This window comes from Gadus chalcogrammus, chromosome 12, assembly GCF_026213295.1.
Source record: "Gadus chalcogrammus isolate NIFS_2021 chromosome 12, NIFS_Gcha_1.0, whole genome shotgun sequence".
NCBI classification, from domain to species: domain Eukaryota; kingdom Metazoa; phylum Chordata; class Actinopteri; order Gadiformes; family Gadidae; genus Gadus; species Gadus chalcogrammus.
Genome location: NC_079423.1, coordinates 27236159 through 27255816, shown reverse-complemented (window position 1 = coordinate 27255816; position 19658 = coordinate 27236159). Strand labels below are relative to the sequence as shown.

Here is a 19658-nt window from a genome sequence, read left to right as displayed (position 1 = left end):
CTGACCATAAGCACACCAACACAAACAGGATGATCTGTCAACAGATCATGTTGTGTTATTTTGTTTTTATGTATGTATGAATGAATGAATTATTTTTATTTATATAAAAAATATATATACACATTATATATATGAATTATTTTTATATATATAGCCTATATATATACACACAAAACACAAAAACATTAAATATATTTGTTTTCTTGTGTGTGTGTGTGTGGGGGGGGGGGGGGGGTGCGTGCATCGTGCATGCTTGCGTGCGTGCGTGTTGTGTGTTTTTGATAGCACATCCGTGCGTGTGTTAATGTACGTGTGCTTACCTTGCGAGGCAATTATTTCAGCTCAGCGTAAACTCGCACCATCCTGGTTCGAACCATTTCCATATAATGGGGAGGCTTATATGTGATTTTTTTGCATTGCATTGAATTTATCCATATTTATAAGCAAAATATTTAATTTGACACTGAAATGAGGTCTTAATATTACTAAACATGTAAAAAATAAAAGAGTGACGAATAATTGTCAAAAGTATTAAATTCCTTTAACACTTCGCTCACCTAGATTTTGGTTCAGTCGCAGTCGGTTTTACCGGAAGAAATTGTGTTTACAGCTACACATCAGGCTTTGCACCACGTTAGCATTGTGGTCCGTCAGTCACCTCCTGTATGTTGTTTGAAATAGTAATCGTTCGTCTGACACATTGGACAATTGCTTGGAAATATTAAATGTGGCTTATTTACAGCTATCTCCTCCGCTGACGAGAGACTGACCATCATTGCAATGACTTGGTGGCTAACGTAGCGGAGTTAGCCAGCTAAAGCTAGTAACTTCTCGGAGCTAAGGTAGTTTACGTACAGCTATAACAGGTAAAACATGTCATTGCACTATACACGGCGGGTGTATTTGTTACTGTTCTAATAATCCTCGAGCTGCGTCAAATGTCACTGCTATATATTTATCAGTCGTGCTTTTCAGCCTGGACCTGGGGTGAGCCACAATGGGCGCAGAGAGCAGTGCTGTGAAGAGTTGCACTCTGGAGGAACCTCTCCTCACTCTGCCCTCTGGGCTCACCATGCACTCGGCACTTCTCCAGGATGGCAAGCCCGCGTCGGTGTTTGTGCACAAGCAGGGAAATGAAGACAAAGTCAACAAAGCTGCTAAAGTAAGGCTCTCTGATATCAATTTCTGCTTACCGCCATACAAGATGATTCATCTGACCTAGAAACTTGTTTCATGTTTCATCAGCAAGATTGTCGTATGATCTTAAATGGCATTGAATGTCTATAGTTGTACTTTTGATATATTATACTGTTTAGTTATTCAAGAGATGCAATCATCCGAGGCTACAGTTATTTCACATACATTTGATTTCAAAGTTGCAGGTGGTGGTTGATTTGATAGGTATCTTGCTAAACATTGGCATCATCAGGCAGGCTATGGAAATTTGGGGAATCAAATCCAGATCTGAGTCAAACACCATAGCACAGTTTGAATCAGTCACACAGAAGACAACTCAAGTTATGAGTCGTTTAGCCCCAGACCAGAAAGTCGACATTTGTCTTTTTGATGTTGGCGTCCTGAAGTCAACATAGTAAGCACTGCATTCACGTATCTATTATCCTGCTATAGAAACCTGGTTAGTCAGAACCTTCTCTCTCTTCTCCATCAGCACCTGAAGACCTTGAGGCACCCGTGTCTGCTGCGCTTCCTGTCCTGCTCGGTGCAGAACGGCGCCATCCACCTGGTGACGGAGCGGGTGCGGCCCCTGGAGCTGCTGCTGGACAGCTTATCCCCGGAGGAGACCTGTGCCGGCATCTATGACCTCCTGCAGGCCCTCGTCTTCCTCCACGAACGGGTGAGGGCAAAGTGTGAGGCTTAGTTATGAGACGAAGGAGATGAGTCCACTGGGATCGCTGCTCACTGCTCTGTTGATAAGTCTGTTTGTTTTCTGCAATGACTAATGCCTATTTTACATTTTTTGTTTCCCAATTAATTCACTGTCTGTACACACTAAAATGGGCTTAGATTCATTCCCATCTCTGTTTTGGAGCTGGTTTTCCTGGTGGAGGAGTTTGGACTGCACTGAGAATATCCTTGGAGAATTTCTGTTGTTGTAAAAGACTTATTAACAATGTCAGTGAAGAAATTGATGGATTGAAGGTTCAAATTCAGACAGCAATGACAAAAAAATTATTCTGTTTATACGATTAGTTATGAGCCTAGTCACACAATGTTGGATAATATCCTTGCTGTTAATCATTGGTCACTTTTAGCCTACCGTTGCAGCTTCTTATTTAACCACAAGGTGTCATTGAAGTCCACGTTTAAGAGAGCGAATGTACTGACCCCTTGGAAACTGGAACTGGGCACAGGGATCTCTGTTTTGCCATTACAGTTGCCTGGGTGAAATCCAAATGTACCCAGACTTAAATGATGCTGGGGGATCCAACAAATGCCCACGCTCTGCTCGCCGTTCTCTACCTTAACGAGAATGGATTATTGCTTTTGGTAAAAAATATTTGTGTGGAAGCAGATGCAAAAGAGTTTAAGTTAGGATTGCAAACCCTTTCACTGGTAGAAATGGGGTCCCAGGCCAAAAGAGGTCAGTAAACCCATCAAGGAGTATATTTTAAGAATCTGCTTTCCTTTTGTCTCGTTTTTTGCAGGGAAAATCAAGTCACAACAACGTGTGCATGTTGTCCGTGTTCGTGAGCGATGATGGCCATTGGAAGCTGGGAGGGATGGAGACCGTGTGCAAGTTCTCGGAGGCAACCCCCGAGGTAAGAGGTGGAAGGAACCCAGAGGGGCCCCATTGTGGCCCCATTGTGGCCCCTCCTTGTATTATGTTACCATACAACTCCTGGCTGGGATATTGGCTTATTTTTTGCGATTTATTTTTCCTATTGGGTTAACACTACTATCAGTTACTTTTTTACTGTGGCATGTAAAACACTTGAATACGTTTCATATAAATCGATTGCTATCTTGTTTATATTAGGGATGGGTCAGAATATTCCCGAGGGTCAGAGCCGATTTTGTAACATTTGGACCGCCAACATCTTTTCCCATTCAAATAAACAAGAATTAACGGACGGAACTAATGTTGGTTCTGTAGCACTATTAGTTTTTTTTTAAATTAATATTAATCATGTACAGAAAAACAATATACACAATACACAAGCATAAGTAAGGGATAATGACCAACGAGGGGTCCATTATCAGGAATGAATGGACGACGAGCGGGTGCCTCCGGAGTCCATTCATTCCTGATAATGGACACCTCGAAGGGCATTATCCCGCTTATACCATCATCACTTGGTAAAGAAAATAAATTAAGACCATTCATATTTTCATGCGTTTTACAATCCAAATATAACGTTTTTCACAAGCCATAACTTTGTTTCCCTGGTAGCGCCTGATGGTTTGACTAATACCTGGAACAATCATTACCCTCCTGTGAGGTTCTTATGCAACGGACACGTTGTTCACTCTTCCAGTAAATAGGACGGACCTTAGCTACAACTTGGCAACAGGAGGTATTCTAGTCCGCTCAGCTATGAGCCAGAGAGCTAACGTTATGCATTGTACAATTTGAAATTCGTCCCTTCCTTTATATCACAGATACCCTATGGCAGGGGTCGGCAACTAAGTTTGGCCTCGGGCCATTTTTTTTCCAGCCAGTAGGTGGCGGGCCGAACATTATCAGAGGCTAGTTCAAGAAATTGATTGATGAAAGTGTATCTGGAACTGCGATGCAGGCCCGTCAGCTGGCTTAGTCATATGCCTACCAAGCACTAGATTACTCTTAAAAGACGTACATATAAACAAATGTATGCCCTAATCACGCAAATGTCATGCCTGATCACGTTATAAACAGAAAACGCGATTGTGATTATTGCATTAAAAAAGAAAAATAAGGTATTTCATATTGTAGCCGAGCGGGGGACATCCAGTTGGTATTTGAATGACTTTATTTGCTGATCTCTTCCCCCATTAACTCTTAGTCTTAACCCTAAATATGAAGATAAAGTGAAAAAGTTGTGCAGTTGTCAGCCTGGTTCTCCAGCAGAGTCTGCCAGGTGAAAGGGTCTCATAATGCAAAGGCCACGCGTAAAGCCGCTCCTCCTTTCCTGTCGCATAGCAACTCCACTTGCGCTCAGCCCCTCGCGGTCGAATTGTTCGTTCATACCACCCACCACTGATTATTTGACCATGAAAAGTTGAGTTATTCACATCCCTAGTTTATATCTTGAATGAAGGAACTTTATGAATGGTACCTAAAATAAATATCTGATTTTGTTCTTCATGTTAGTTCCTCAGCAGCATCCAGAACGGGAGAGATGCCAGTTCTGTTCCTCCAGAGGAGCAGGTGAGGGGAAGGCTGCATGCTGCTTTAATGTTCTTCCCTCGATATCACCCTTGTCTTGAATAGAGCGAGGATATATAAAGCACTTTGTTCTTACAGGTCGAGGGCTTCAAAACACTGCCTGATAAACACGCACATTCTCGGGACTGTTTCTCCTTCGGCGTGATGGTGGAGACACTTCTTCCGCTTCTGAACGGCTATGGTGAGTACTGGCTGGCTTGTCCTTATTACATTCATCGCTTTCCTCTTTTAATGGAAGACAGGGAATCGGGCACAAAGGATGTTATAAATCCAGTGTCCCTCGCTATTTTTCCCATGGTGTGTTCTGCTGATGTTCAGTGTCGGACGAGATGTCGGAGAGCCTGAAGACGACCCTTCGGATCAGCCTTTTGACCTCCGACCCTTCCTCCCGGCCTCCACTGCGCTCTCTGCTGACTCACGACTTCTTCAGGTTTGTCTCGTACAACTTTCTCTCACTGCCCGGCCGCAAATGGAACAAACAGCGGAAAGGATTGTAATAACAAAGCACTTTCTTTTTACACCTTTTTTTTTTTTAGAAATGACTTTCTGGAGGTCATGAATTTCCTGAAGAGCCTCACCCTGAAGACGGAAGAGGAGAAGAATGAATTTTTCAAGTGAGTGAAGAGTAAACAAACACCCCCCACACACACACACACACACTCTGTTGATGTTGCTCCCTGGGCCATGTCAGCTAATTTTCATGGAGAACAAGTTCCGTCTACTGGAGACGTTATCCATGGAGGGTGTTGTGATTTATTGCTTGTGGTTTAGGTTTCTGTTGGACCGGGTCCAGAACCTTCCAGAGGAGCTGATCGCTGCACGACTTGTCCCCAAACTCCTCAACGGCCTGGTGTTCGCAGAACCCATGGCAGTCAAAAGCTTCCTGCCTCATCTCCTAAAGCCAAAGACGGGTAAGTAGTCAACGACAACAAAGCAGCTCAAAACAAACCCAATTTGTGATGACTCTTAGATAACCTCATACCCCCCCCCCCCCCCCAAATCAATAGTGCGTATGTCAATTAGTTAGTTCTACCAACTCACCTCATCAAATTCCCAATTATAATCCTCATTGGTTTTGTTGAAGAAATTCAACAAAAGCTTTTCTGCCTCATCAATAAGGACCTATAATGTCAAAGCAGCCCAGTTCAACCCCCTACGAAAAACGTTAGTGGACAGGGAAACGGGTTGACCGTCGCGTTTTAACCCTCTGGCAACCGTGATGTCCGATCCCTTATTCCTTATCCCTTGGTGGTAGATCCCAGCAGCGGAGAGAGCGTCGTGGAGTGCCTGCTCTCCGTGTCCCTCTATCGACGGCACGTGGTGCCCCAGCTCCTCAAGCTCTTCAAGGTCAAGGAGGAGCACGTTCGCATCGTGCTGCTGGCCCACATCCACGTCTACGCCCAGCACTTCTCTCACGACGAGCTCAAGACACACATCCTACCTCAGGTGAGAGGCGCGAGAAAGTCGAGATCTCACACCCACTGCGGGTTTTCATCACACTGCTGTTGTCACAACTGCGATGGCTTACCCTGCGTATGTTTGTCCATTGTCCCCCCCCCCCCCTCCCCCCTGACGGCAGGTGTTAGTGGGAATGAGGGACACCAACGACTATCTGGTGGCCATGACGCTGCAGAGCCTGGCGGTACTGGTGCCGTTGCTAGGCGCCCAGGTGGTGGTTGGCGGAGAACGGACCAAGGTGTTCAAGCGCACCACGCCGAACTTCAGCAAGTCCACGGAGGTCACTCCTGAAAGTAAGCAATGCAAGCCGAGTCGAATGGAAGAGGCTCTTACAAATGTTTTGGAATCACTTGAGCCCGCTTGCCAAGAGCAGAAGAATTTGTTGCACACAGCGTTTGCCGGTTTTCAATGTTAGCCGTTTGTGCTTGGGGAAAATACCCTTTTATAAAGATGTACTTTTTTGTAGACATCGTGCCTCTGTTCCATCTCATGACGTCCCTTTTTCTTCTCCAGCATCTCCCATCCATATAGTTAGCGTGCCCCTTCCCCAGATTGCACAGCCTTCAATGGTCTTGAATCTGCTCCCCAAAGCGATCAGCGTTGGGGGGCCCCTGGGGGACTTGAGCAGGCTACATGACGGTAGAGAGTCCCATCGTGGCTACCCGAATCCGGGCCAGTCAAGTAAGCAGACCCTGGCCCGTTGACCCTTTGGCGCAAACGTTGGATTCTTCCAAACACGTTTCTAGTAACGTAATTACCACATTTTGTCTTTCAGCCATCAGTAGGGACATGCCTCTCCCACTGAACGGCTTCCGCCAAAACAGTGAGCTGGAGTCCCCGGCCTCCAGCCCCGACCCGAAAGAGACGGTGGCTAGCCAGCGCGACGACTGGCCTGACTGGAGTGACTCGGAGGAGGGGGAGAAGAGGGAGCTGGGGCTGCCGGTCCAGATTCACATCCAGAGCGATCCTTCAGCCGAGCTGCCTCTCGCACCCTGCCTCGGGGAAGGGGAGCCCTGGGACGATATCGAGGACGGAGAACCAGCGGCTGACGTCTCCCCGACGGCCCCCTCACCAGACCCCATCGTCCGCCCCGCGCCTGCCGGGGGCCCGACGTCCTCCGCACCTCTAAAACAAACGGTGGAAACGCTCCGATTGGGGCTGGCCTCCGCCAAAGCCCTCCGACTGAGCTCCTCCGCGCAGGCCTCCACACAGAGCAAGGTCTCCTCGTCATGGGACAACGGGTGGAGCGAGGAGGACAAGGACTTCAAGAATTCGCCCCAAAACACTCTGTCTAAATACAGAACCAAGGGCGCGGCGCCCAGGATGAACGGGGCGTCGGTGGGCGGGCTCGGGGAGGAGTTCACCATCGAGGTGAAGAGGAGGCCGGACAGGGACCCAGAGCTGGACCTGTTTGCGGACATGGTGCCGGACATCGTGATGTCCTCTCCCACTTTGGTGCTGCCCGTTGACGGCGGTTTTACAGACTGTGGAAAGGCCACAGCTGGACTCCACGGTGGGCCCACGCAGCCCGACGCATCCGTCACAATCACTGGCAGGTTCGCAGCGACGGAGACAACAGAGGCGAGTGTAGACTGGACCATGATGTCAAGTCGTCAAGTATTCATTGGTGTGATGGGAACGGGCTAAAGGGAAGCGATTCTGAGGGATGAATAAGTCATGCATCGAAATTCAGTGATATGTGATCAAAGTTGGATTTTTTAGTAAATCGATTAATTAAAATCAGTATTCTGCGATTTTAACAACAAATGAAATGCACTATGAACACTTACTAACACATTTCTGAACATTTTTCTCCCCACAGACTGAGACCGAGGGCTGGGATGATGGAGAGGACCTCAACTGGGAGGATGAGAACGTTTGGTAGTGACACTCATCCAGAATAACATTATGAAAGACTATGAATGATGAACCACTGGAATTACAAATGTCCAGGGTGTGTCTGCGTCATCTTAATGCAACACATTTCTCTAATAAGGCAGTGAACAGTCATTTTCCTCCCAATATGAAAGGTGTTCGATCATCGTTTGAAATGGTGATGCAGTGCTACCAATGATTGGTTGGTGGTGTAGAATGCTTACATTTTGCGACATACTGTACATACACGTATGTATTGATGCCAGTGTCAACATCAGGGTACTACAACTTTTTGTACTGGAAAGAGAGGCTTGTGGTGGGGTATAACCAGCTAGACTGGGACGGGTATAAGATGATATTTTAGTTTTTTGCCAAATTATGATTAGAGCTATAGAATATATGAAGAATCAATACTTCAAGTTGGGTTTAATGACTTTATTTTCCATCTGCCTTGTTTCTTTTGTGCCATAAATGACTTGGGATTAGGATAAACTTGAGAAGACATGGCTTGTCCAAGGTTAATTGAACGGTTGGTGAAATGGCACTATGAATGTTGATTAGAGATGGATTTAATTTATTAGCTTTCTGGATTGCTGGAGAAATAAACTTTATGGTATAGGATACGTTATTGCCTCGTCTGTAACGTGTCTAAAGTCTTACATTTTTGTAATCGCAATCTATATCAATGGATGCATTTAACAAAGTTTGGTTTTAACTGAATAAAATGTGTTTCTTCAAAACTAGTTTGTAAATTGCATATAATGTATTTAGTATATTCATTAAGCACCGACTGGAGAGAGCAAAGTTGAGGTGTGAAAACGCATGACTCTTCTCAAATAGATGGTGGGAAGACGTTTATTAAAGTAAACAACCAAATCAATAAATTAAAATGTTTAACAATTCATTAGATGTCATTCAAGACTGTCAAGAAAAAAAAATGAAAAGCAATAAGTATTATCCTGTAAAATGAACGTTCTTGAGCATATACCCAGAGGTCGTAGGGGATCACAATGGGATGGGGGGGGGGGGAATCATGGCCCTGGGCTGATCTGTGCTATCAAAGTCTGCAGCTCTCGTAGTCTGGCCCCAAGCCACTGCGGTGGCTGTGGGGCGGTGGTGTCCTGGCTGCCTAGGGCCTGCAGGGCCTTCAGAGCGCTCTCTGCTGTCTGGACGTAGCGGCTGTACTCCTCTTCTCTGTTGGTCTCCTGTCGAGCTCTCTTAGGACAGGGCTGGGAGAGAGGATAACCCTGTGTGAGGAACCTACTACATCTCCAGCCAACATCAGGCAGACAATCTAAATGACAACTTTATTTAGTCATTCCTATTTTAGGAATAGCCAAGGCTAAATGGTAACCCTTTTGCCTATTCAATGAACACTTCACCTTATACCCCACTATAAAATAAAGTGTGTTGCACTCAATGGGTATTAGTTATTCATCATTCCTTTAAACAAACACTTGACCTGTCAATGGGCATGCATGTTAATCATAGCCTTACAGGAAGGATGCAGGGCAAAGCCTGCTGAAAAGAGGTGACTTAAGGTCATTTGTAAGATTTGTAGGGTGATAAAAGATTTTGTGGGTGACTAAAAGAATAATTATTTGAGTAAGCAGAGCCCATTGCTGTCGTGTTTCTTGTTCCCGTTGACTAATGCAATGTTACGGCTGTGCAAAGTGGCCAGGCAGGAAGCTGGCAGCCGGCCGTAAATGCTAACATTCAACATTCATAAATAGGAAAGAGACACTCTGTGGCGGATGAGGCGGCGGATACTTTCCCTGAATAACAAGTACCCCCCTCACCTCTGAGTCAGCAGGGGCAATGGCGGTTGACCCACTCGAAGCACCTTCTAACTCCGTCTCCAGCCTCCTATTGTTTTGCTCAATCAAGGGTGACTCCATCTTGAGCCGGTCCAGCCGTCTCTCCCCCACTTCCTGGGTATTAACGGTCTGACGAAAGAACATGTTAGGAGTCTCCCGGGTGATGCCCTTCTATTGTTCCCCCTATTACCGTGGAAATTCACTCACCTTGCTGAGATAATTCACCACTTTGGCCTTGGTCTCTTCCACGGACAAGCTGTTGGAGATCACCTTCTCATGATTTGTGACCTAGGGAAAAAGATGAGGAGCACATATTGTCAACAAACGTGTACGCTTTATTTGTATTTAGTTATCCAATCACATCAGCTGGTTTAGCTCCCCTCACCTCTGCAAAGTGAGCAAAGGCCTCCAGGGCGTGCTGGTGTAACAACCAGGACGTCTCGGCCAGCAGGGATCCGAACAGGCTGCCCAGCCGGGGCACAATCTGGCCCTGTGGGCCAGAGAACCACAGGGAGGAGGTCGACGTGAGAAATATCTTTGTTGAATGACGCATGCATTCTCAAAGGGTAAGTGAACCCCAGAAATAACTTTAAGCTGGTTCAACTTTTTTTAGATTCGGTCTCAGTTGTTGGGCAAAGTTGCTTCTTTCCAGCAAAAAAGAGGAACTTTCCCAGATTAGTAGTTTTATATTGGCTAAACTCTGCCCCACAAGAGGGGGACTGGATGCCATTTTTTTTCAAAAACTTAAAAGGCAGTGATGACTGCTTAGATCACATTTGTTCAAACTTGTAAACAAGGTTTAGTTACCCTTTAAACAAACAAGTTTGATTATTTTCAACCTTGAACCAGGGCCAATCCTGATTCCCTTGCACACCATTACAGTCCATGCCAGTACCCATTTAAGTATCTCATCACTATCAGTGAGCAGATATAAATCATGCCGTTTTGCTATACATCTCACAGCAGCGTGACAGTCAAGTGTAGAGCTATGACAAAAGGGCGAATGCTTTCAGTCCACTGTACCTGGCTGTCTTGGGAGAAGAACACGTTGCCAAGGGAGGCCAGGAACTCGAGTGCAGCCAGCGCCACCTCGTCCGGACACTTGTGAGAGACTAGCGATGCCACACACTGCAGAGCCTGCGATACACCGGGGTGTCAACACGCAAGGATTCTCTCCAGGATGTCTCGTACACCGACAATCTCCTACTGCTACATTTTAGGACAGCTTCAATTTGTCCATTCACTATTTAGTCATTTAGCAAATGGTGAAAAGAGAGAGACCTGATGGATGGCGTGGTGATCGATGGTCTTCACCAGGCTGGCTGATATCAGCAGCAGCCATCGCAGGGTGCACTGCAGTACAGGATGGGTCTGGACCTGATGTGAAGCAGACGGATCCATCCATGGGTCTTATGGGTGTGAACACCATACATCAGTGCAGGCAGTACAAAACGAGTGACATGACGTGTGCAAGTGGCCCACCTGCACAGGACACATGCGGGACCACAGCCGGGTGACTATCCCCCTCGCGGCTGCCGACACACCCTCTCCCCCCGAGGATGGCTGCCCGCGGACCACCACTCTGAGGGCCTTCAGAGCGGTGTTCTGGGAGGGGACACGGCGTTAACATGGAGCTCCTGCATATAAAAGGTCAATCTACCGTAAGGAGGATCTTAAAAAAGGGACTCGGACAAGAAAACACTAATCCATTCCCTCATGATTTTGTGACTTGTTTTTTTTGCAGCCAGTGTTTCGAATCCGACCCCTTTTAATCCTGCCCCCTCTTATTATTAAAGGTCCCATTTTATATCACCAGGTGTGAGTGTGATTAGCCGCTGCAAGCCGTTCTGAAAATCGGCCTCTTCTGACATCATAGGTGGGCGTGTCCACCTAGATGTATGACGTATAGATAGATGAGCAACGTTTGTTACAGTCCACCTGGATTGGTAGACTGATCTATCCAGCATACATCTCTCTACAAACACCCCAAAACAGCTTGGAACAGATAATCACAACTGGTGGTTTAATGTGTCACCTTCAAAAAGGAACTTGGGCAAGAAAACACTCAACTATTGCCTCATGATTTTATGTTTTGTTTTTTTTTGCAACCAGTGCGTTGAATCGGATCCCCTTTAATCACTGCCCCCACTCCTCTTCTTAAAACAATGGCCGTCGACTCTCCTCACCACTTTCTCCACCTGCCCCAGCCGGTAGCCTCCGTCCCGCCAGTGATCCAGGGCTTGCTGGGTCAGGGCGGTGACGTCCTCTCGGAGCCTGAGGCTGGCGTCCGGGGACAGGGCTCTGAGGAGGACATGGTGCCACACGGGGAGGTTCTCCACCTGGGACGGCGGGAAGCGCTCCACCAGCGCCATCTGTGTGACGGTGAGAGAACAAGAGGTAAAGCACGCCGGCGAATCAGAGCCGTGGCGGGGGGACGCGCGAACGCCATATGTCAACCGGGTGTAAGCCTTCCCTGGGGAGGGGAGGGGAGGGGGGGGGGGGGGGGAGTGGTTTACAGCACGCGCCACAGGGTGGGACTCAGGGTCGAGGATAAAGACGCTGAGGAGAGTGAGTGTCAGATGGGATGGATGTTTCACTGTAAGACCCGTCTTCTTTGTGATAAACAGGGTGGTTTTGATTGAATCGCATCTTCATTGTGGCTGAGGGTCTCCTGCCTATTTATGAACGGATCATTGTTTGTTTGGTGATCATGTATACAAAGAGAATGAATTGTTTTTATCGAAAATATAGAAATGTGATATTGAAAACTGAACTTCTCCAATGGCAGAAATTTGTTTAACCATGGTTAAACAAACAACGGTTACACCCCAGTGATAAAAACCAAGCAGGTAACAGATTCCTGTGGACTATTCAGTGGTCAAGGCATGTTACCTATGGATGTTTAACAAAAGTGCTTATTCTCATTACGATATTTTCATATTAGCATATTCATGTTTGTTTGTTTCCAAGCCTTACCACTACGCCTTTTATGGACATGTTAAGTGTGACGTAACTAGTCCGATCTGCTTTGAGTCTTTATACATTTTTAACCTCTGTAAACTGTACAGAATACTTTTTAACCCGGCCGCAGTTGGATAAGGACCCTAGGGGATGCGAACGGTTTGTATTGGGAGTGTTTTTGTTTCCGACCTGGTGGTGGGGTGTCATGAGGAAGACCATGCGTCTGAGCAGCAGGCCCAGGTGGGACGACTGGTACACCCCGCCGGCACACACCTTCACCTGGGGGAGGGCAGCAGAGGTGAGGGGCAGAGTCGGCGTGTTGGCCCGGGAGTAGAGGGAAAAACCATCCAGAAAAGAGGAGAGGAGGTGGAGGAGGCCAGGGAGAGGTGTAAATGTGTGACTTTCAGGCTTATTGTGCTGCAGTGTTGCACAATGGGCCGCGGTTAAGGGACAGGTGTCACCGGGCCCGGGGCCCAGAGACACCAATTGTCACCTCGGCTGGAGGGCCGCACAGAACAAAAGCCCTAAGCCGAGTTTAAACAGGCTTGGAGATTCTTAGGTTGTTCCGAGGGGATGGCAAGAGACACCCACAATTGAGATACGAAGCACGAATACAAGACAGGTAATTACACTACATTCTCTAATTCATTTGCACATAATGTATACTTTTATTTATGCCAGCTTAAAGCAACAGGTCATTCTCTTTGCGCAATCCCATTTCAAACATTAATATATATATATATACACACACACACGTCTAAAAAAGGTACACTTATTGATCAACATGCTGTGTTATAATGTCCACTGTAGACCTGTACCCACCAGGTGAGCTATGAGCAGGGCGTGTTGCAGACAGAGTTCTGCCGTTCCGTACCTGTGGACAGAGAGCACTCCATTAGCAGTGGAATAAGCCCCCAAGTGGAACCTCAAATTATGTCGAAGCTTTTTTTTTTCTAATGTTTGTACTTTGTTTAGAGAAACTTTCACATTCATTTTCAAAAGAATAATGTGTATGTTCATGGTCATCCATTAAAAAGTGAGATGCTAGAATCGTCCGTGGTTTGCCAAGTAGGAAAACCCGTTGGGATTCACCTTGCTGTGAAACACCAGACGTCTGTAGCGAGCAGGGCTGTCTGCCAATCAGACTGCAAGACGGCTTCCACCAAACAACTCTCCTGGGGGGACAGGAGAGGAAAAACACACCAATGGACAGTGGTTAAAGTACACCAGATCAAATAAAATGAAAGTAAAAGCCACCAACATCGTGAATAGTCGGAAATCCTGTTGGAAACTCCCACAGAATTTGATAAACAACAGTGGCGAGATAAAGCACGGATCCAGTCTTTATTTTGGCTACCTCATAGCTCTCGTGCACAATAATTCATCCAGCAATCTTAACTAAAGCAGCCCAGCTCTCTTTTATTCCCATCGTTTCATGGAAGTGAGGTGGTTTCCATACCAGCCCTGGGAGGTATGATGGTGGGAGTGAGGCGACGCTGGCACACAGATGCACACACACGTGGTGATGCAGGCTGACTCTGCCCTGGGCCTGACCCTTCATCATCACCCCCGGCAACAGCACGGGCACCATCCGCTCAGTGCAGCACACCCGGAAGACGTTCATGATGGCCTGATAGACGGGGAACCTGCGGTAAACAACACGCTTTGTGTCATGGTAAAGCGCCGCAGGGAATGTATTGATCAAGAGGGTGTATAGCCCAAAGCTATAATCAATGGTGGGATACGGCAAAGCATGCAAAGGAGCTGAGCAGTGCTACAAACGACCACCAACCCTTTGACTGTACACAAACTTCAAAAGTGAGCTTTCAGGTAAAAAAGAAGAAAAAGATCCTGTTTGAATATGTCAAGCTGTTGATATTCCCTCCACGAGGCCGTCGATGTTCGCTTCGTTATATATTGAAAGGGAGAGTTTGATGGCAGGAGGACCTGGCTACCTGGGGGTCTCCTCAGGGAAGAGGTTGCCCTGGTGCCAGAGCTGCAGGGTCTCCTCTGGCTGGGGGGGCAGGTGTCCCAGGACGCTCACCAGCAGCAGGCACTGAGGGAGCTGCCGGTCAGCACTCAGCTCTGTGCAAAAAAAAAAAAACAGTCAACACAAGAAACCCATCGCAGTTTCATTATCTAGATAACATCGCAGTAGGATTACAAAAGCACACTTTATATATTAGCACAAATTAGGTTTTGGGTGTTTTTGAACAGCATACTGCAGAATTATGGTTTGTCACTGAACTTTAGGTTCCAAAAACATTTTCAAACAAAGCTCACCATGGACCAACATAGCAGTTATTAACTGCAAGCTAACTGCTTTCCAACTGTATTCCTTCCACATCAACAAAGGGAAAAAGGGACCGGCATTCAGCAATAACAGGACTGACGCCAAAAACCACACAGGAAAGGGACATGAGGACGCCGAGTCAACGATCCAACTCACGCTGGTTTTTCCCGAGAACGGCCTCCGCAAAGGGGCGCAGGGGCAACAGCTGGATCAGGAGGGCCTCCATGGGTAGCAGCGCTGCCACACTCAGCTCCTCAGACAGCGGTGGATGCAGGCTTGGGGCACACAGGCTGGGCGGGAACATACTGAGGGGAACAACACAGCCTGGAGCTCAGAGGTTGTCTGTATGGTGTGACGTCCAGTATTACTGTATATATAAAAGTAAATCCCCCTTCCTTAAAGCGTGATTGAATGATATTAGATCTCATCTCATTTGTAATATATACGAATATTTGGTTGAATACATTGACCTACCTGGTAATTTGGAGGTAGAGCTGATGAAAGCGGCAGCAATATTTTGACAGGAAAGAGCTGAATTCCTGTTAGAGGTTAGAGCGACAGGGTGCAACTTGTAACAACATCATTGGTTTTCTATACAAAACATGAAAAAAAAAGATACAAAATTAGAGAATATCCGGAAGTTAAAAGAAAGGCTGTGCCAAAGGCCCAACATTTGTCACCTTTATGTAATGGACTAGAGTGTTGGCAAAGAATCTGCACATCTTCATGTTTTTCTGAAACAGCTTGTATTCCGCACATTGGGTCATCTCCTGAGATTGCATAAAAATAAACAATGGTGTCAGCGTGTGTCCTTCACTTCACCTGACGCCTGACCTCAGGTTCAACACCTCTCACCTCAATCATTGTACTCCAGAAAAACAAATGTGCATAGCAAGCATAGAGTAAACATGGTAAAAATGTCGATAGCACAGGAAATCGACTTAATCTTCTAGCGATGGACACAATAAATACTCAGACATGAAAATATGTCACACTTTTTTATGGTGAAAAGTGTTGTAGTTAAATAACCTTTTTGAACAAATAGTCTACAATGTTAACATTGCTCTTATTCACATTATAGACATTTCACTAAAGACCATACACTTTTCGGCATCAAAACATGCTAGCTGAAGCAGGAATTCCCAAACAGTCCCAAATAACAGGGACACAAACAATGTTCCTGTGGGCATGACGGAAGTGTTACAGAAGCCAGCGACCGGTCCTCTACCTGCACTGCAATGTGTCTGATCTGGTCGCCCAGCTCCAGACAGGTGCTGAAGTACGCCAGCAGATTGTCACACAGACAGCTGCTGATGTCACCGTGGCGAAGATGCTCCTCCACAAACGATTGGTGCTTCACGCTCTGTCTAGACCACAGGGATGGCACTCGTTTTATTCCAGCCATTGCTTGTCATGTCTAACTGAGGTGATGGGCTGATGGGGACGCGGTGGTGCTTACTTGACTATGAATTTCCACGTGTTGGCGTGCAGCGCCATGTCCAGGTCCGAGATCACATAGCAGAGATCAAGCAGGCTGTGAATGACTGGAATCAAAAAGCAATGGTAAATATCTTTGGAGAACCCCCCCCACACACACACACACACACACATACATACACACACACACACCTGTGACAATGTCAGTGACGTCCTCTTCCGTAGCCTCAGTGCCCAGAGAGATGCGATCCAGCAGCTCCATAAGGCCCTTCTGGAGGGAGTAGGCCTCCTTGAACAGCCCCTGCAGCAGGTCTGCGACCAGGGACAGGCGGCCACAGTACACCTCCTCACTCTCCTGGGAAGCAGTCAATCAATGTGTAAATCTGTCAGACCTCATTCATAATATCTGTCATCTAGAAACCGCTTGAATTCAGCCAACAAGCGCTGGAGGCTAAATGCTGATTGACCAGGTGATAAATAGATGGAATGCATTAATGATGCAGTACAACATTTAAATCATGCACAAAATATGTGCCTCGTTTAACCAGCATCAATCTCAGTGGTGCACTGTATGAAGGGAGGTTGACGTATACCTTGCAGTGTTGGAAGGTCTGCTTCAGTACTTTGAGGATACACGATGGTAGAGAGCGGATGGCGTCCAGTTCTAATGCTTCGTCAAACAAGCAGACCCGACGAACACAAGCAGACATCGCTTCGATGATCTGCACGGTTGCCTGACAATGAAAAGAGTAACGTCTTTCATATATTTATTGATATTGGCTTGATATTTGTTTTTTGATCAATAGTGAAACATATGCTGCTATAGGGCCCTCATTTTCTTCTTCAATACTGTTTAGGAAAACATTATTGTAACAAAAATGTAAATATAGTATAGTATGTAAGATCAGTGTTTTTCAAGCTATGTCATCGCAAAATGCCTGCATTGACACAAGAAGAACCCGAGTTGTGTAATAAAAGTACACGATCCAATATATCTGTTTTTGGATTGAGTGGAGGCTGTTTGGTTTAGTTTGGTTTAGTTTGGTTTAATAGGCCTGGGCTGACTGGCCACTTTGTAATTCTGGGAAATTACAGAAGGGCTGTCAGCCTTGCCCATGCAGCATCAATCTGCATCTAATTTTATTTTTTATTTTATTTATTCTTTAATTAATTCATTAAAAAGCCATATTGCAAAAAAGTTACAATCTTACTTTTTACAGGAACGCCCTATGGAAAAAATACGTTTGAGTGATTGCCAATAACACGTTATTATTTGAAAACATTTGGGATCTTCCTTTGAAATCATTTCTGGATACTAATTTCTTCTTCTGTACTGAAACACATAAAATAAAAGGCATAGTTAATTATATTTATTAATAAAGCACCTCCAGGAGTTTTCGCAGTAGGGTACGCAACTCTGTGTTTTGACTGGACAGTCCTCCTACTTGGTTTGAGATCTCCTTCATCAAATTGTCGAACATGGTGACAGCCTACAAACAAAGACAACATGTGTGGGATACAGAAATTGCCAGTTCATGTAAATGTTAAAAGACAATGCCCCTGTAATCCCTTGTAGTAACGGTAAAACTTCATTCAAAGGGTTAGACACCTTTCCAACAGTGGACACACAACACTGATGTAATCAGATGATATTCACCTTAGGCAAGACTTTGGAGAGGCAGGCTTCCACTTCCTTCAAACCAATGTGAGGGAGGAACATCTCTGTGATGACTTTAAGGATACCTGAATGGAAAGGCATTGCTATTAATCCTCCGAGACGTAGGCAAATACAATCACTCTGATGACGACGAACGAGCGGTTCACGGATCAAATGAATGCACTTACGAATATGCTCATCCCAGCTCTCAGACTTTTCATGTAGAGAGTACATATGGTCAAGGAAGACCTAAATGGTTTGAATCTTTTTGACATGTTAGTATTTATTCACAGACTCGTGTACAGCGTTTCTTGAGACTTGCATAACTATTGCATGTGGGAAAGTACACATTCAGGGTTTCCAGCTCCACAAAGGAAAAAATGAAATTAGATGTATTCGATGCTTGGGTTCAACTGCGATAATTGTCATGTTTTGGACCACACAATTAAAATAATCACTCAATTAGTCAAACGTGTTGTCACAGTGTACTCAACGTGGGAGGATATGGTAAGTTTAGGCAGGGCAGATCTGAGCTCTTTGCGACAGGTTTCCTGACTCCAGTTTACCACCTCTTCCAGAAGAGTGGTCTGCGACATGTTGGGAGGCTGGTCCGATGAGCTGCACAAACAATGAACATTAACGGAATCAATGCCGAATATGACAGATTTTAATAGTTTGCTAGATGGTGTTAATCGTTATTTCGCTGGTACGTTTAGGCATAGACTAATGATAACGTAGTCTTCTAAACCACGTCCGAGTATACAACAAAAGTTACTTACCATTTAACTTTTACTTTCCATCAAAGGCGAATATCCTGTATTCCGTAGTATAAATTATCCACTAACTCTGTTTTGTAGTTACCATTATATATGGTATGTAAAGGACATAAAACAATGTAAACATTAGATGTACAACGTCAACTAGTCGCATATTCCAGTGGCCGTAACAAGGCGCGCTGTTTTTCACGGAAGTGACGTTTAGCAACAGGGCCGTCTGATTGGCTACAACTATTAAAGCTACTACAGAAAGTTATTATCATGAAACATACATTATTTGATTGAATGCTAAAAAAAATAAAAACAATTCTAAACAAAACAGATAGGTTTGATTATATATTGATTAGAAAGCTTTACACAGCCTGTAATTATAAATTGGAGAATCACTTGTCATTCTTTGTGCTAAACATATATATATTTTTTTTTTAGGATTGTAAAGAGTAATAAGCCTAACTAGAGTTTTTGCGAGCGCATTGAGCGCGCTCAAAATCTAGTTGTAATTAAACCCATAGCAGTAATGTGGAAACCCCAGTCGATAATGTAAAAAAATTTGGGCGCATAATATAATTACATTTATTATATTATAATTTCCAACGCATAACATTCGTTCACCTAGCCTGGCAAGCCAGACCCATATCGGAAAGATATTGGGTCTGGTCTCGTACGGTGGCAGTGTGGGCGGGATAAACGGTTGTCTTTCATGTTCCCTCTGCTTTTTTTTTTATTCTTTTTTTTTAATTTTATTTTTTCAAATTTCCGTCGCTCTAAAATCAAACTTTTACCGTATCCATTCGGCAAAACTCAGAATACATCTTTCTTTTCCAGGAAAGACTTCAGTGCAGTTCTTTGTTCATTTCTCAAAGAAAATAATAACTAGAGTCGCGGCCAAAGCCGAGTTGAAAGACAGCTGTTCGCCAGCAGCAGCAGCCATTATTGTTTACGTCGCAGCTCTGTTTTTTTTATTTTTATTATTGTTTACGTCGCAGCTCTGTCGTCA

At 45.3% G+C, this 19658-nt stretch overlaps 2 protein-coding genes across 3 annotated transcripts; one reads left to right on the top strand and one right to left on the bottom strand.

Annotated features, from left to right (window-relative positions):
- The first annotated feature begins 569 nt into the window (after positions 1–569).
- scyl3 (SCY1-like, kinase-like 3) lies at positions 570–8685 on the top strand. 2 transcript variants are annotated; one of them, XM_056603780.1, is made up of 15 exons: positions 570–663; positions 743–866; positions 976–1162; positions 1670–1855; positions 2667–2780; positions 4313–4369; positions 4466–4568; positions 4706–4817; positions 4924–5001; positions 5159–5298; positions 5643–5833; positions 5967–6138; positions 6359–6526; positions 6621–7426; positions 7668–8685. In XM_056603780.1, the coding sequence occupies exons 3-15, from the start codon at positions 998–1000 to the stop codon at positions 7728–7730; spliced, it is 2355 nt and encodes a 784-aa protein (XP_056459755.1). In that variant the 5' UTR covers positions 570–663; positions 743–866; positions 976–997; the 3' UTR covers positions 7731–8685. The 2 variants fall into 2 exon arrangements, with proteins under 2 accessions (XP_056459755.1, XP_056459754.1); XM_056603779.1 differs by having other exon boundaries at positions 589–866.
- Positions 8485–18844, bottom strand: firrm (fignl1 interacting regulator of recombination and mitosis). Its single transcript, XM_056603778.1, has 25 exons — positions 18665–18844; positions 18393–18503; positions 18074–18114; positions 17886–17971; positions 17614–17718; positions 16822–16962; positions 16421–16583; positions 16251–16335; positions 16020–16158; positions 15472–15561; positions 15266–15330; positions 14948–15096; positions 14454–14583; positions 13958–14144; positions 13591–13673; positions 13321–13372; positions 12688–12777; positions 11724–11909; positions 11020–11142; positions 10819–10914; positions 10561–10674; positions 9923–10027; positions 9745–9825; positions 9520–9666; positions 8485–8949 (listed from the first exon to the last, which is right to left on the bottom strand). The coding sequence occupies exons 2-25, from the start codon at positions 18479–18481 to the stop codon at positions 8752–8754; spliced, it is 2745 nt and encodes a 914-aa protein (XP_056459753.1). The 5' UTR covers positions 18482–18503; positions 18665–18844; the 3' UTR covers positions 8485–8751.
- Between the last annotated feature and the right edge of the window lie 814 nt (positions 18845–19658).